At 43.9% G+C, this 17168-nt stretch overlaps 1 protein-coding gene across 1 annotated transcript in view; it reads right to left on the bottom strand.

Moving 5' to 3' along the window:
- Window positions 1–17168, bottom strand: part of fchsd2 (FCH and double SH3 domains 2) — a 52410-nt gene that overhangs the window by 8116 nt on the left and 27126 nt on the right. Inside the window, exons 8-14 of the mRNA XM_084467500.1 lie at window positions 17026–17154; window positions 11369–11491; window positions 10900–10995; window positions 6584–6700; window positions 6275–6379; window positions 1999–2088; window positions 1662–1724 (exon numbers count right to left, since the gene is read on the bottom strand). Coding sequence (XP_084323626.1) covers window positions 1662–1724; window positions 1999–2088; window positions 6275–6379; window positions 6584–6700; window positions 10900–10995; window positions 11369–11491; window positions 17026–17154 — 723 coding nt within the window. The remainder of the gene's footprint in view (window positions 1–1661; window positions 1725–1998; window positions 2089–6274; window positions 6380–6583; window positions 6701–10899; window positions 10996–11368; window positions 11492–17025; window positions 17155–17168) is intronic.

Here is a 17168-nt window from a genome sequence, read left to right as displayed (position 1 = left end):
AAATGACAAAGGCTTTCTACTCCTATTTACCCACCAATCTGAGGTGTACACACCACTCAAAAACAGCCATTAAATCAGCGACTCGACCTTATCAGAGACCCTTCAGCTGTTGCGCTTCCCAGTGTTTTTTTAAGGGACATGAACAGAGATCCAGACTACAGTTTTTATTTTATGACCATGGTCTAAGAGAGGTCCACAAACACCCCGGTTAAGACCTCGGGGACCCCAGGGTTATCTGCGGCCCGCCGTATTTCAGTGTTAATAAAGTTGAGTCAAGGCGGAGAACAGGGCCGTAGTGGAGACATTATTCACTCTCCTCGTTGTGTTTCCTGTCGTCCCAGCGTCTCTCCCTCCCATCCCATCCCATCCAGTGCTCCATCGATCCATCCCGGGTTACTATTCCCACCCGCTCCCCTCCCGCATGAGTCCCTTGTCTTTATTGGACACCTCCATGCTCTGCATTCACAGTCCCCCCCCCCCCCCCCTCTCTCTCTCTCTCACTCTCTCTCCCCATCTTTCTCACCTTGGCGTCCAATTTTAACTCTGATCTAACACCCCCTAGCTCTCCCCCGCCCCCGCACTCTCACCATCTCCTTTCCCTCTTCTCCATCATCCTCTGTTCACACACCCCTCATCAGTAACCACCACTAACTCTCCTTCTCTCTTCCATTTCCATCTCTCCATTCCCCAGTGATCTCCCTCTCTCTCCCCTTCTCTCTCTCTGCTTTAATCCTTCACACCCGTTCCTCCTTCGGTTACTCACACACATTCTAAATATGTGTTCATTCGTGCAAGAGGAAGGTTCGTCCCTCTCCGTCTCTGCCTCCTGGTGGTTTTGTCTCAAGCTGCTGAAAAGTGGCCTCCATGTTGTGTGAACAGACAATGTTGGTTTTGGTCGCAGACCATCCTCCCGTTATAGTCCTGTAAAATCTAAGCTCATATTCAACTACTCACCCATGTTGAAATGCACGATTAAAAAGGACAAAAGACTCAAGTGTACTCTCTAATAAGACTATGGTTCTCAGTCAAAAGGGGTCACGGTCTGGATAGGCTGTGGACACGGTTATGTTATGAGGAAGTATGAAGCTACAGGCCTATCTGCTGTAATGAATGACTGGGTCACAGGCCACGGCTGCAATTAGCTGGCAATTTAAATGATTGAGGAGGAAGTTTTTGAGGGGCAGTAGAGCCGACTTGCTCTTAGGTTCACCCCACACCATGTCATTAAGGCAACTAGAACACAAGCTCAACGATAGCGGCATCTCACGAGCAAAACAGGGACAATGTGTGGGAACCTAAAGTAATGGTTCCATGAAACGGTGGCACACCGCTTTGTTTGTGTGTAAATATTCCCTCACAGCTCAATGCTAGCTCCCATGCATGGCTGAACTCTTTCAAATTTGTAACCTACAGTCTCCACTTTCCAAATAAAGCTGTGTCAGTAATTGGTGAATTTCTTTCTGTGTTTTGAACTTGTTTTGTGTTTGAATGACGTGGTTTCTTTCTGTTTCCGGTGGCTGCTCAGTTGAGATTTGGCGTTTCAGATTGGGGTGGGTCGGCTTCATAGTCGATTACCACATAAAGTCCTATGAGCGTCTATTGAGGGTTTGCGGTTTTCTGATCAATTGGTAACCCAGGTGAGGTGAGGGGCGGGGTCTCACCGAGAGTGAGGGATCAATGGAATTGTAGTTAGCCCAGCGTTCATTCTCCAGCTCCTCCATTACCTGGGGCCATGCAGAGAGAGAGAGTGAGGGTGTGAGGGGCTTCTACACACACACACAAACACATACACAAACACACACAAAGACATATACGCGCAAAAAGATAAAGTACAGACAAATCCATGCTATTCCTACCCGTGTTCGCATGCAGATGGGGGGGATACATGCAAGTACAAACTAAATCAATCCGGCAATCTCTCACACTTACACACACAGACACAGACACGCCCACGACATGAACAAACTGAGCGCTTCCAATTTGTTCACACATACACACCTGGTTCATGGCACTCTTCAGCCAGGTATCCACGGAAACGCCCACTTGTCGTAACAGGTCCAAGCGCGCCTCAGCTTTCAATTTGATGGTCTGGGAAAATAAAGGCAGGGAGAATGAATAAATAAGGTCGCTTGGCTCTGTATTCCCAGCAACAGCGGACCGCAGACCACAACACAGTGACGGTAACAACACTGCAGCAGACAAGTCACTATTGTGCTACTAAGTGTTATTAAAAATACCATATGACAACATCTCCCGGCCTAGCAGGCCCCAGGCACCTTGTTAAAGTGGTCTAGGAAGTTTACGTAATGTCGATTTTCCAATTCACTCCGGTTGAAATATGAATAGGTGACTCTGGTAAGACTGTTTTACATAAGACTGTTATAGATACCACCTCCACCATTGGGCATGGGGACAAGTAGCCTCATCAGTATACTCTGAACATATGTGATGCAGATGTGAACACATTATTATTACGATATCAGTGCCCTTTTATTGTAATCATAAATCACATAAAAACAATCTGTTGTAAATTGAACATGGGCTTTATAATGGAAAGACCAAAAGAAAACATTTGAATCTAGATCTAGATTTGCTTCGATTCATTTGAGCCTCTTTTGTTCCTCCAACGATTCACCTATGGAGCACTTTTCCACTTAACAGCAACAATGAAGGTAAAGTCATAATCATTATGACAATGATTATAATAACGTGCTGAGCAGCACAGACGGTGTCTCTAGAGTCTGATGTATATTTAGCTTCGCTCCTTTGCCTAGTCCCCCCACCAAATCATTCATTATTATTTAATTCCGTTGTGCTGACAGAGCAGCAGGACTGCAGAGGGACACACACACAGGCACACACACGTGAACACGCACGCGGACATGCACACACACAACACACACTCACAGGCACAATGCTCAGGGACTGCTAGCCTGCCAGTCATACACTTATCACAGCTAAACAGCCAGCCAACACTCCCCGGGCCTGCCTGTCAGATGGAACCTCTGTCTACCTTGTACTTCCACAAACTGCACAGAGCCCAGGAAGGCACAAGCCCTGAATAAAACTGTGGCTAGGGGGGTTGTTAACATACTCTGTTGACAATGTGACGGGTGAGAAATTGTACAAATTGTCTTCAGCCTTATAGAGATGTGGGGGATGTGCCAGAGACATTAAGAGCCAATCAATCAGAATTCCCCGCTGGTTTGCTTTGTTGAGACCGGAAGGCGCAGTGTCATGAATCAGAGAGGAGACAGAGGAATATTCAGAGGAATCAATGTATCTCAATAATGAGCGTAATAGCACACTTTGACCAGCTATGCATGGAATATACTGCACTGTTCTGTCTATGGTTGAGTACCAGACCTAATTCCAGTTGTTTATGGGTTTCAATCCAAGTGTGCCCGGATGTGTATGTGCATAGATGGACTTGGATTTCATCAAATGTAAAAGAAGATTTTCAATTGTGTAAATATTTTTGGGACTCATGGTTCTGAATCAAATCAATGACATAAGGATTTCTAGAGGATAAGAATTCAATATAGATTACACAAAATTGAGATCTGTAAAGTATTACAGATAAAGACATGATCATGAAAATTGACACTATAAAATTAATTGAATGTTGCTATGAAACCAAATTCTCCCAGACGCAATATCACCCTTTCCCAAAACACAATAAAAAAGCTTAATATCTCAGGATAGTCAGAGAGGGACAGAGAGGGAGAAAGAGGCACACACAGAGTGAGAGAGAGAGAGAGAGAGAGAGAGAGAGAGAGAGAGAGAGAAAGAGGGATGCAAACAGAGAGGGAGAGAGGCACACACAGAGTGGGAGAGAGAGAGAAAGAGGGATGCAAACAGAGGGAGAGAGAGGCACACACAGAGTGGGAGAGAGAGAAAAAGAGGGATGCAAACAGAGAGGGAGAGAGTGGTAGAGAGAGAGAGACAGAAAGAGAGGAGGAGAAAGAGAGTGAGAAAGCAGTGAGAGAAACCGAGCGCTAAAGAGATCAAGTGTGTGATGAGGCAGAAAATGAGGCAAGCATCACAAGGACAAATATAATTTAAGTCCTAGGGAGTCCTCTCTGATGAAAATCAGCATGGATAGATCAGATAGGCAGACGGCCAACCCTAGTTGAAACCCCAGAAGCGCTCTTAAATGTAATGCAGAAACTCCTTATTTGGGATGTGTCAAGTTATCGCTCGACAAGAACCCTTTGCTCCAGGCCATGTACTGCTACTTCCTCAATCCCTGATCGTATTGGTTGGTCAAAGGAAAATCAAGGCCTCATCGTGTTTAATGGCAGAGATAGGAGACCTCTCCCAGGTCCTGACCCTCCACTGTTGTATCCAGTTGTAGTCAGTGACTTTTGGCCCTTTCTGAATCAGTACAACCTGTGACACTACCTGCAAATGAGTAAATCGTTTAGAGTCATCTTCGTACTGAAATTATAATGTGGCTTTGTCCGAGACAAAGCCACATTTTATCTCACAAGACAGAGGGGTAGGGGGACTGACTTTTTAATGTGAACCCAAAGCCTAGGGTGATAGCAAATGCCTTTCATAATTTAACAAACTCAGTCACTATATTCTCTATTCTAAATATTATTTATAATTGCACACAGTGAACTGGGTACCATGAGTCTTGTGAAGCAGAGAGAAAGTAAAGCAAAGGTTACATAAGCTCATATCATATCATAATGACTGATAGGGTCCTTCATATACTCTTTTTTGTTTTCCTAATAAAACATTTTGTAAAACGACTCAATTTGTGACTAATGGAGCCATTAAATATGCATCAGCGTCCTCCTGTCCAGCCAATGGGGGCCCAAGAAAATAGGAGATGTCCCGAGGATAAAGAGTTTGACGAAGAATGAGCCAGCAAAACAGTGAATACCAGCGTCAACAACACACCAAACCGCTGCCCAAAAACAATAACAAAGCACAAGATGCTATATATATCGTCAAGCTATCCAGATGTGGTTTAAATGACTAAGACCACATTGTCATACTATGACATTGTGGAAAGGAGTATATCGTTCCAAAAAAAAAGAAAAAGAAAAATCCACTAACGAAAATGCCTCAAAACAGTGGGGAAATCGAGCACTGTATCTCTATCACTACGACAATATCCAAAACAGACAGCAGGGGGCGACTTGTCTTCGATATGTGGATGACAACTGCTCGAGAGGCCTAGCCAATAAGAAGGAGGAGGGAGGGGGGAGGAGGAGGAGCGTCAGAATGAGGTAAGGGTATCTCAGTAGTCTAGAGGACAGAGAGACAGGAGGGAGCTGATGCCAATACAACATCACTGTTCAGAAGGGGGAAAAAGAAGGAATAGAGGGGTTGAGGGGGGTGTTTGCGTTGTTGTAACAGAGGGTGGAGAGAGTAGGTGAGCAAGGCAACGAGGGGTGATGCGTTAATCCCCTTTCCCCGGCAGACAGGCTGTATTGGAGACGATCAATGTGATAATAGATTTCTCTGGCTAGCATGCAGACAGGGAGTTGCAGCACGGAGGTGAGGGAGAGAACGATGAAGCAAGGTAGCCAGAGGGGAGACGGACCGACTGTAAGAGTGAAACAGAGGAGAAAGGCAAAGATAGACATAGAGAGAGAAATGAGTGTGCTCATTTAATAAACTCCATTAAATCAACTCCATTGACACTGCAAATTTACTAATCTCTTTTAAAGATTATAGAAAGATGAAAAATACAAAATCTCAATAAGTCGTATGGTATTTTCTGTAATCCTTGTATTTGAGAACGTATTTTTTAGCACATATTTGAATGTCCAAGAAAAGGTTTTTGCTCAGAATCCCATTCAGAAAATGGTGACTTTCGGTGGCTTGACAAAAACACAGAGCACAGTGTTTGTGCATTGAGTCACATATTTGGAGGGCACTAAAGCTAGTGTCGTGGAGGCAGACTCTGCACAATTGTTTGTATTGTGAATATCAACCAAACATTTAGTCACACAGCCCAGACCGTGGGCAGAGGTGGAAGAACAACACAGATCAACATGTGGGGTGTGGTGGATACGGATCAAACTGAGCTCTTTTATCTTGCGTGTTGCGGTTGAAATATCTGATGGGGGTTTTGGTTCATGAAGTGCATCACTGAACGCTGCGACCACTATGATTTGTGTTGATTGCCAGTTGCAACAGGTACATTGTTCAAAAATGTCCATTGCTACAAAAAGGTGACATCCAAAATATAGGGGAGATTGGATTGACTTGCACACACACACACACACACACACACACACACACACACACACACCTCAGCTTTCCGTATGCATTCTTTGGTGTCTTCTATCTTCAGCTCCAGGTCCAGTCTGCCCTGCTCGGTGGAGGGCAGGCCGTGGCTCTCACACTCCTCCAGGGACTGAGGATTCGCAGGCAAACACACAGACACACACACATGCAAGCACACACACACACACACACACACACACACACACACACACACACACAGACAGACAGACACAGAAATATACAGGAGTGAACAGAATGACAATTGGAGAAAAGGCACATGGGTGTGTGTATTTGTGTTGTCATAAATGCGTGTGTGTGTGTGTTGGGAGCTCACTCTCTTGTAGTGGATGATGTTCTTGTGCTCCCTCGCTGCTCGTGTCGCCCATTTCCTGGCTTCCTTATTCAGGCTGTGCTCCTCCGTCGTCCCCGTTTCAGACTCCAATTGCCGGCTCTAAACACACACACACACACACACACACACACACACACACACACACACACACACACACACACACACACAGACAAAAACAGACACAGACAAAGAGACACACACACACAAACACATGCACACACAAACACCCCCACACACATACACACAGACACAGACACAGACACACATACACACACACACACACACAAAGACATGCATACACACACACACACACACAAACAGAAAGACACGCACACAGGGAGGTTGTTAGCTCACAAAAAAAGGTGTGTGACGGGAAAAGCTGTCGATTGATCTAGAAATAGAAAGTGTGAGAGATTTACATTTCCCCACACGTCCCATAATGAACACTGCTTGTCTCGCTCAAACCCATTGTGGTTGCCTTGGCACCAGTGATGCGACAATAAAACCACACATACGACAGTAACCAAGAGTGACATGAGTAAGGCCCCCGCTAATAATGTATGAGATAGCAATGCGTATGTGTTTGTGTGTATGTGTGTGCATGCATGTGTTTGTGTGTGTACACGTGTGCATGTTTTTGTGCTGTGCCGACACATAATGCGACAGATTTTCATGGCTTAGCAAAAAAAAATAATTTGTTTCTTTTCAAAAGCATGTGGCTTTCATTACGGGGCAAAGTGCTGAAACAATGTCTGTCCTCAGGTCCCAACGACCAATAGACCTTTTTGCTTGGGAAGGTTCCTAACTGAGTTAAATGATATCGAAGTTATCTAAGTGGCAGCCATGATAAAGGCCAATGTGCACCGCTTCCGGCACGAGAGAGGAATGGCCAGGGAACGGAAGTGGTGCGGCTCCCGAACTACGGAATTCAACGTACTACCTCGGGGAAGTTCTGTTCTGCCTTGTATCACAAGTCAACAAAGTACATTCCCACGCTTGTCAAGATGCAAGCAGATCCGGCAAATATGGACCAGATGTGTGAAAAGAACGGAACATCAGGAATTGCCCTGCACGTTCCAAGGGCTTGCATGGAAAACCATGCCGTATCTGCACCCGGTGGGCATAGGAGCTCTGATTGACAGGGGTGCCAGTCTGCTCCAGCACACACACGGCTTCCGTACCGGACCTGTGTCATATCTGGTGCACATTGGCCTTAAGTGCTGGTCCAATTCTCTAAATTCTAAGGATAAGCACTTAATTTTTCCTTTCTTTTCTCCTTTAGCTTATCTCCTATAGGTTGCCCTGGACCATCCTTTACGAAAGATTAAGGGAGATGGCCTGAATTAACTTTGACCATTGGGCTGTTAACAAATACACACGATCAACATGCCAGCTTCCTTTGTCACAAATGACGTAGTCTAGTGTAAGTACAGTCGGATTCTCTCAGTGCCGAGGCTCTTTTCAAGTATTTATGAAATCTCCTTCACATTTTTCCTTGACCTCATGACGTTTTCCACTGAGGTAAAGGAAAAGTGGTTAGGAAATGACATAGGACATATTTTATAAATTTCAAGTTGTCTCTTTGGTTCCTATGTTGGCATTTATGCCATGTTGACTGACTGAAAACCAGAATTCAAGATTACACCTTTTTTTTGGTGAGGTTTTCTCTGTTCTGTTAATTTATCGACGACATTGGAGTGACCTGGTCAGCAGTCTTAAATGGTTAACCAGTGTTTCCAAGACAACTGCTACACATCATTCAATCATTTCAACGGGGCATCCATCTAAGCTAAGCTAAGAGATAAGATGTAGATGTGTACATGGTGAAGAAGTGTGACATCAGAGACACGACCTACGTCACCTTTGGGCTTAGAAAATTTGAAATATACATGATCTGAGAATGAGGGCGGTAAACAACCTAAGCATACATACAGTTATTTTAATTGCTGTCAAGTTTCCCATGCACAGCATGTATTTTAACGATGTGCTGCTTCGGAAACAGCGGGGCATCAACCTTGAACGAGTATAGGTGTGAAACGGAGAGCATTACACAGGAGATTTGCAGCTTAATTATGGCCATGCAAGGCACTGTTGGGTGGGGAGGCATGAAGCACAAAGGCTCAGATTTGCTTCAGAACCAACGTACCATGGACGGAGTTGGCATCAATAATAGATGGCAGAAAATGTTTGTTCAAGTAAATAAGTATACAATATGCATGCATATATTATACATGTACATGCAAACACAGCACTGTCATATAGGTTAATCCAACCCCTTGATTACACAGGTTTTAGGGGCAGCGGACATATTCGATTTCACTGCAAGGGTTGAGTGGTTGGTGATTTCCATTGTGTGTTTAACATTCAGATGGCCACAAATGACAACGAATGCAAAAGGCAAAAGAAAAGATTTTTCATGCATATGCATTGTGGAACACAATGTTTAAATGTTATTTAACCATGATCAGTGAGTGTGATTGGGTTTGTGTAAAAGTGATTTTGAATATGGCCTAGAGAATGAGAATGATATGTTCAGGATTTTGCACATTGTTGCATCCAATAATAAAAAAACAAACAGCTTGTATGTGGTGCCAGTGGGTGTGTCGTGGGTGTGGACACAACCCAGTACACTTACACACATACACACATAATGTGGTGTCTGTTGGTTTGGACACACACACACACACACACACACAAGTATGAAGGCAACATAGGCTGGAGTGAAAATCCCCAGCAAGTTGTTCTGGACAACAACCACTTAGAACGTGCCTTTTCTTGCAGTTGGCGAGTGTTTTAATAAATACATAAGCATGGGTTCACTTTGGGGTGACAGGGTAAAGGTAAAAGGTTAACAGAGCCGTTAGCACTACCTGTGCCAGGGTCATTCTCATGGCACTGACCGGCGAAGGCTCAATGTCCACCAACTGCGGCACCGAGCTCAGAGTCTGGCACACACACATAGGTGCAATCACACACACACACACACACACACACACACACACACACACACACACACACACACACACACACACACACACACACACACACACACACACACACACACACAGACAAGCAGCAGGGAATTCACACACCCAAGGCCACCATTGCAAACACACACACACGCGCACAAACACAAGGAGGGTTAGTGGAAAAAAATTAGGGGAAAGGGTTAGCAGAAAGACTGGAGAAGTTCAGGAAGACATTAGGAAGGAAAGAAAGCACACATTATTGTATTGAGGGGAAAAAAGTCACAAAGGCAGAAAGATAGGGAGAAAGACGGGTAGAAAGATAGGATGATAGAAAGAATTATCTTAATAAAGACCGAAAGAAAGAAATTAAGAAAGAAAGAAATCAGGAAATAACAAAAGAAGAGAGAAAATATAGAACTCAATGTGTAACCAAAGTAAGAAAGAAAGACAGAAAGCAAAGCGTAGGGAGAGAGAGCGAGGTGTAGGTCTACAGAGAGATGTGCTTTTAATTAGTTCTCTGTCCTCAGCAATAACCTCAGCCTCTCCCTGAGGTATGGAACCACTTGGCATCCACCGTTTCTTAGTGATCACAAACATCTCGATCAATTCTGCTCATTTATTTCTGTTAACGTTTACAGAAGAACCATAAATAAAATGCACCATGAGCTCAGCTTCAAATGTTCTTACAAACAAGCTGGCCCTTCTACAAAGACAGAACCCCCAGAGGGCACACAAGGGTTCCAGATCCATCTAGGATCTCTTTTACGAGACATGAGTTCATGCTGCAGTCGTGTTCTCCACAGAGCAGGGTTCACACCACTGGGAGAGCTCTGACGAAGGCCTGAATACGAAGGAATGTCTGTTGTCTCTTGATATTCAGAATGATTGAATGGCTTTGGCCTAACTTCCAAGAGCTGGACGGATGCTGTTTATGTTTACAAGACTGCACTCTCTGAATGCTCCTACAGGGTTCAACAGAGATTAACCTTAATGAAGGAATCTCGAGGAGAACGTGACACACAGCATTGCATCTGGAGCAGAAGGAGGCTGAAGGCTTTGCATGACGTCAAGATGAGAGACCTACTGATCTACTGTATGTGTGTGTGTGTGTGTGTGTGTGTGTGTGTGTTTGTGTCTGTGTGAGTATGTGTCTGTGTGTCTGTCAGTTTGGTAATGCTTATATGATTGTTATTAAAAAACTTTGAATGTTCTTAAAGTCTAACTGCAGGTCTGTGCCATCTTGTGTAAACAAGAGTGCCTGAGTGTGTGTGTGTGTGTGTGTGTGTGTGTGTGTGTGTGTGTGTGTGTGTGTGTGTGTGTGTATCTTACTATGTCACAGTCGCTGGGCTGGAACTGGAAGTCATGTGCTTTGTGAAACACAGGGTTCTCCTGCATGAATAATTGCTGGTTGAACTCCTGTATTACCTGAGGATCACACACACACACACACACACACACACACTTTGGTACATTATATGACACTGCAAATATAGAAACAAACAGATCTGCCTGGATGTAATCCACAATGCGCATCTGTCCACACACAACAAACAGGCATTTAATAAACAAATCAAGGCAATGCAACTAAATGCAGTTAATAACATATTAAATCGCATTGCAAGCCACATCAGGGTTAAGTCCCGTCTGAAGTCTGTCCGTTTCCTGCTGCTTGTTGAAAATAATTGGCAAGCATTTTAAAACTAAATGAACATATTGAACACTATTCCCTTCATAAGACAATGAACACCAAGATTAAAAGCAGAGATGTTTTGTTGGGAGACCGGAGGACTGTGCTGACCCTGGTGGACTTGTCCAGGAGGAACTGGTAGGTGTTGTGTGTGGCCGTGAAGGTCTCCAGCTCGGTGCGACACAGAGCCACCAGGTAGTCCTTCACGTGCTCGAAGACCCCCCCATCCAGAGCCTGGAGGAGCAGGGACACATCACGCAGTACTTAGTGGCCGTGGACCTAGCTCTGGATCCAAAGTTCTGGATCCAAAGTTCTGGATCCAAACCCCAATGTCCACAACGCAGATATAGGCATCCGCTCAATTAGAGGCCCGACCTGCTCCTAAAGAACACGCATTTAACACTCACTTTGGATAGAAGAAACCCACACCCACACACTCTTTACTATATATTATCATATGATGTACCGTCATTGAACAATGCTGTATACTGCTGTATGGGTCCATGTATACCGTTATGATGCAGACCTAATTAGAAGAGAGGAAGAGAGTGAGAGCGAAAGGTAATTCGATACAGAGAGAAAAGGGATGCAAAATCATCAACTCAATGTGAGTGAGAGAGCATGATGGGAAAGGTCACACAAACTGAAGGAGGAGGGGGAGGAGGAGGAGGAGGCCAAGGAAGGGGAGGGAGAGGAGGAGGGTGAGGAGTCTTCATTTCTGTTCCGTTTCATCAGGAGGACATTCTAATCCGAGGGAGAGATCCGAAACAACCAAGAACAGGAACAGAAATGAAGATGACAGAAAAAAGATGGGTCGACGCAGAGTCAAATGGGCCAAACTGAAGGGGAAAAAGGGACCTGAAAAAGGTGCATTTTGGAAATGAAACGTGTCGTGCACTGCCTTGCAGACGAGAAACAAGGAAGCACAGCAAAGAAAGCGCAGGGGGGGGAAAACAAGAGAGCTACACAATGACAAACTTCACACACTGTGGTTGTGAGAAAGTGGAAGGATCAGCAAACAGGGGAAGTGGTGCAGAAGGGATAGAAAGTTGTTGTTTAGAAAGCCCTGTTCTCGGTTGTCAGAGGAGGGGGAGGAGCATCAAATTCCATATCCTCAACAGATCACATGATGACCCCTGATGCTCTGAGATATCTAAACACACACACACACACTGTCCGGGTCCAAGAGAGGAGATCGAGACGAGTACTCGCTAAACAAGCACAAGTATGCACACACGCATGTAAGCACACCCGCACACACACACTCTGTCCTTGTTTTTCTTTTGCAAAGCCTAAAAACAATGGCGTGTTTACACAGAAATGGAGTCATTAGGGGCGGGAGGCCAGTTGATTGCTGCAAATGTCAACGCTCTCATTACCTTCCTCCCTCCATTCCCTCATATCCTCTCCTTCTTCCCTCCCTCCCTCTCTCCCTCCCACTCCTCCCTGCGCTCATCCATTTACAAAGCTTTTTAAATGGAGTGAGTCAGCATCCAGAAACAGACCCCAGTCCCTGCATCACTCTCGAATGTTCTGTGTATGCATGTGTTATTGTGTGTGTGTGTGTGTGTGTGTGTGTGTGTGTGTGTGTGTGTGTGTGTGTGTGTATGGGTGTGTGTGTGGCCGTGTGGCCGTGTGCAATGACTATCCGGAAAGCGCAATAGGTGCGGCCTTGCAGACAGAAAAATATAATTTATGTTTTGTGTGTGTGTGTGTGTGTGTGTGTGTGTGTGTGTGTGTGTGTGTGTGTGTGTGTGGGCTGTTGTGTGAGGGCTGTTTTCTGAAAACATATTCCTATTATCAAACTACGCATTATGCCCCTTATGCCCCTACATATTGTTACACTGTCCGACTTTCACTTTTAACACACAGCCTACTGGTACATTTCTCTACTAACCTTGCGGTCATTTTTACCATAATTGTAAAATATATAATAATAATAATAATAATAATAATAATAATAATAATAACTAATAATAATTATAATTATAATATAATGTATAATATAATAATATTTAGTTAAAAATCCATCACATTGTTCAGATGAATTCACCTTTTTTCCCCCCTTTCATTGTCAGTTCATTGTTCAGTCTGCATTAAATGAGATGTTAGATGTTAAATGAAAAATAAACTGTAGCCATAACAAACGTACTTCCTCATTATTCCTCCTCGCCTGATGCTACCATTGTGCCTTTAGTTTGAAGAGTTGTTTCCGGTGCACAGTGTGGAATGTACCATTTTGGTGGGGGTGTAGATCGGTGGATATATTAAATACACTGAAATATATTGTTTAGAGGTCTTAAATGGTTTGATGGAAAAATTAAAAAAAACACACAAACATGTGCCAAATCTAACAACACATGTTGTGTGCTTTTTTTTTTTTCTTTTTTGGGGTATTATTTTTCTTATGAAAGTAAATACAGGTGTTGAAGCTTATATTTAACCCATATTACTATGTTATTTATAATTCATTTTAGTCAAATATGTATACGTTTTTTTCACAATACTACTTCAAGAATTGAAGTCTTGATGAGGTCTTGACAATCGGTTGAGAATGTTTGAACTTTGCACACTTTGCACTCAATATTTAAAAACATTTTTGCATATCCCATGTTGTTCTCTCGTATCGTATGTTGTCCTCATTAGGGATGTTAACGACTCAGTATTTTGTGAGTCGACGTGTTAGAGTCACGAGTCGACAAATCCATCGTTTTTTTGTTTTTTTTTGGCCCCGCAGCTGCAGCAGTTGCGGAGCTCAAAGGGTCTGCGCTTTCCTTTAAGACAGCGGCCCGCCCGTCATATTGCAAAGGTTGCACTCAGAAGCACACCAATAATGCATTTGATGATGATAAACAAAATATCACAGAGCATAGAGCAGGATTTACAATAGAGCAACATTTACAATCATGTCAATTTACAATTTAATTTGTTGTATGTGTTGTCATGCACGCAGGCTGCCACTCTGTCGGCTATTATCAAATTTGTATCTCTCCGGTCAAATTGTCAGATTGAAATTTACTAATAATCTGTCTAAATAATAGTCTGCTGACACTGCTCCTCTTATCGATACTATAAGCCTGCGACGAGATGCCCTCGCTGTGATGACAGCGCTCCATGGCTATGGAGGATTGCATTTCTCCACAGCCTGCAAAGTCCTCATATGCGATCTGAACGACATTAATGCAGAGTGGGCCAAGCTCGTGTTCCCTGTCTCTAGTGTTTTGTGTGCTTTGACCGGCAGTGGGTCTGCTTATAGGTCGGAATGAAGCGGCCACCGATTCTTGACAGGATGGTACTTTATTCACACAACCGGACTCGTTCGTTTCTTCACTAGACTGACATAAGCTACCGCTCGCTCTCCTCGCTCGTCCACTCACTCGCTGCCACACACACTGCCATTCTCGCGCACATACATACGCTACTCGTAAGTTCATGTTTTTTCCCATCGATTTGAAAGTTAGACTATTAAAAATTTGCCATTCTATACGGCCTGATTATTTCATAAGCTACATAGCTTAATGCAGCTAAGGACAGGATCTCACGGAGCCTGCTCCTTCGCTATACATTTTCTCCAACCGCAGTCATAGTTTGGCGACATGGCATGGTGAAATCTGGCTCGAGAAATGCGATCAGATCGCGGAACCCCTTCCCCTTGACTACGCTTATGGGCAGCATATCTCCGGCTATAATTTTTAATTGGTTATTTTGAAAACAGAAAGATATACAAGATAGACATTTTTAACAGGACATTTAAGAAGTTTATACATTATACATACATAAATATATTTAAAAAAAGATTTTCCGATTTCTATTTTTAGAGTCGAGAATCGATCGTTGAGTCGACACATTTTTAACATCCCTTGTCCTCATAGCTTGCAGACCTAGTCTGTGTGTGTGTGTGTGTGTGTGTGCGCGCGCCTACTGCAGAGGATTTACAAGGTTTACAGTAAATGTAATGGCACATGCCAACAGCAGAGGGCGACGTAGAGCGTCGTTCCATCACTTCTGTCCTCCTGTCTCAATGCAAAAGGGTTATTCACCCATGAGAACTTCATGAGATGATGTCATGAGTGACATCATGTGTGTCATGAGTGTTATCATGATGTCATGTGTGACATCATGGTCACAGTCACCATCTGCCTACTAGGAATCAGTTGATCTCAGCCTTGCTGAGTGTGTCCAAAGTATTGCAGTCTTTTGTTGACACCAATGTTTATCTAGAGACCTCTTATAACCCTGACTGATAACTCTGACAGACAGACAGAGAAGAGACACAAATGAGCAGATTGGCTCATCTGTTCCTCAGATTGGCCGCAAGTGTTGTCCCTAAATATGTGTGTGTATGTGTGTGCGTGTGCGTGTGTGTGTGTGTGTGTGTGTAATAGCCTGCAGTACCATCCTTCTGTCACATAGACATTTGATAAATTATTCAGTATGGCCTAATACTTGGAATGTCCTAAGGTAGACACACACACACACACACACACACACACACACACACACGTTTATAGACACATACACGCACAAAGACACATAAATATATTTATATATATATATATATATACACAAACACACACAGGTTGTTTTGTGGGTAAAAAGAGAAACACCAGAGAGTAATAACATTAAGTGGGTAAAAATAAAGCAAGTATCTGGAATTTTTGTGAGTTTGCCAAAATAGACACAAACAGTTGTCTTGTGAAATGGACATCTGTTAGCTTGTTTTTTATCTTTTTTTCACTGTTCCATTTAATCACAGAATCCACACAGAACCAAAAGTGGAATTGCGGTGCTCTTTCCCGGTCTGAACAAACAGAAACACGACATGTGTATCTCTCTTCCTTTCTTTCACACTCTTCCGGCATGCGTTTTTAAAGAGTTTGACTCAGTAGACGTACTCGTCCAATGCAGATTGTGTGTGTGTGTGTGCGTGTGTGTGTGTGTGTGTGTGTGTGTGTGTGTGTGCGTGTGCGCACAGGTGGCCTTGTATCTGTGTGTTCATTCGGGGAGGCAAAAAGGCCAAGTGAAGCATGTATTTAATTATACGAGGATACATATGAACGTGATGGAGATGGAACCAATACCCCGGTCGGTTGAAACGACGCAATGAGAGGAAAGCAATTACAGCTCATTAGGGGACACTGTTTCACTCCATGGTCCTAAGTCTGATTTGTGTTTGTGTTTGTGTGACGTAGAGCGAGTGTGAAAGAGATATGGCAAGATTAGCAGAGAGAGAGGGATATTAATGTGTCAACTATAGAACTCAACTACCGAATCCCAGGGTGTGTGGTGTATAAGGTACACAGAATGTGTGACACATTCCAGGGTGAGTGTGTGTGGGCTTGTAACAACCTTTAAATCAAAGTAGGACCTACTGCTGCATCCTCAGACCCTGACGAAAATCAACTGAGCTGGTGAAATTGATTCATTTGTGCAATGCATTCACTTGGACTGTCCGAACCACTAAACTAAAAAGAGATATCCCACACTATAGTTACTATTTCTATTTTTCCAGTGCTATTAGGGGAACATGAGATATGGGAGGGCCATTGGTAAATGACACAAGAGCCTAACTGACCATATTTGTAGTTGCTCCATTGCGCTGATAAAGAGTGACCGGTAACCTTTCAGGTAATGCAGAGCTGAAAACCCAGCCTCGCCATACACCATTCTGCCTTGCGAGACAATACGGCTCCTACATCTTCCCTTCTATGGCTCATTAGCCAGGGGAAAGGAGCCGTGTGGACTTGTGTCTGTGTGTCTGTCCGTACCTGTATGCCGTACAGCAGGTCTGTGTGGTAGTAGCGGTCATGGTGGGCGTTGGCAGCCGCCAGGGTCAGCAAGTAGTCATTCCTGGCCTGGGTTGCCTTGGAGTTACAGTCACTCCTTTTGGCTTTCAACTGGGGAGCAAAGC

Source organism: Micromesistius poutassou, assembly GCF_964030765.1.
Source record: "Micromesistius poutassou genome assembly, chromosome: 4".
Lineage (NCBI taxonomy): Eukaryota > Metazoa > Chordata > Actinopteri > Gadiformes > Gadidae > Micromesistius > Micromesistius poutassou.
Note: the sequence above shows the minus strand (reverse complement) of the source record. Positions and strands in the feature narration are given on the sequence as shown.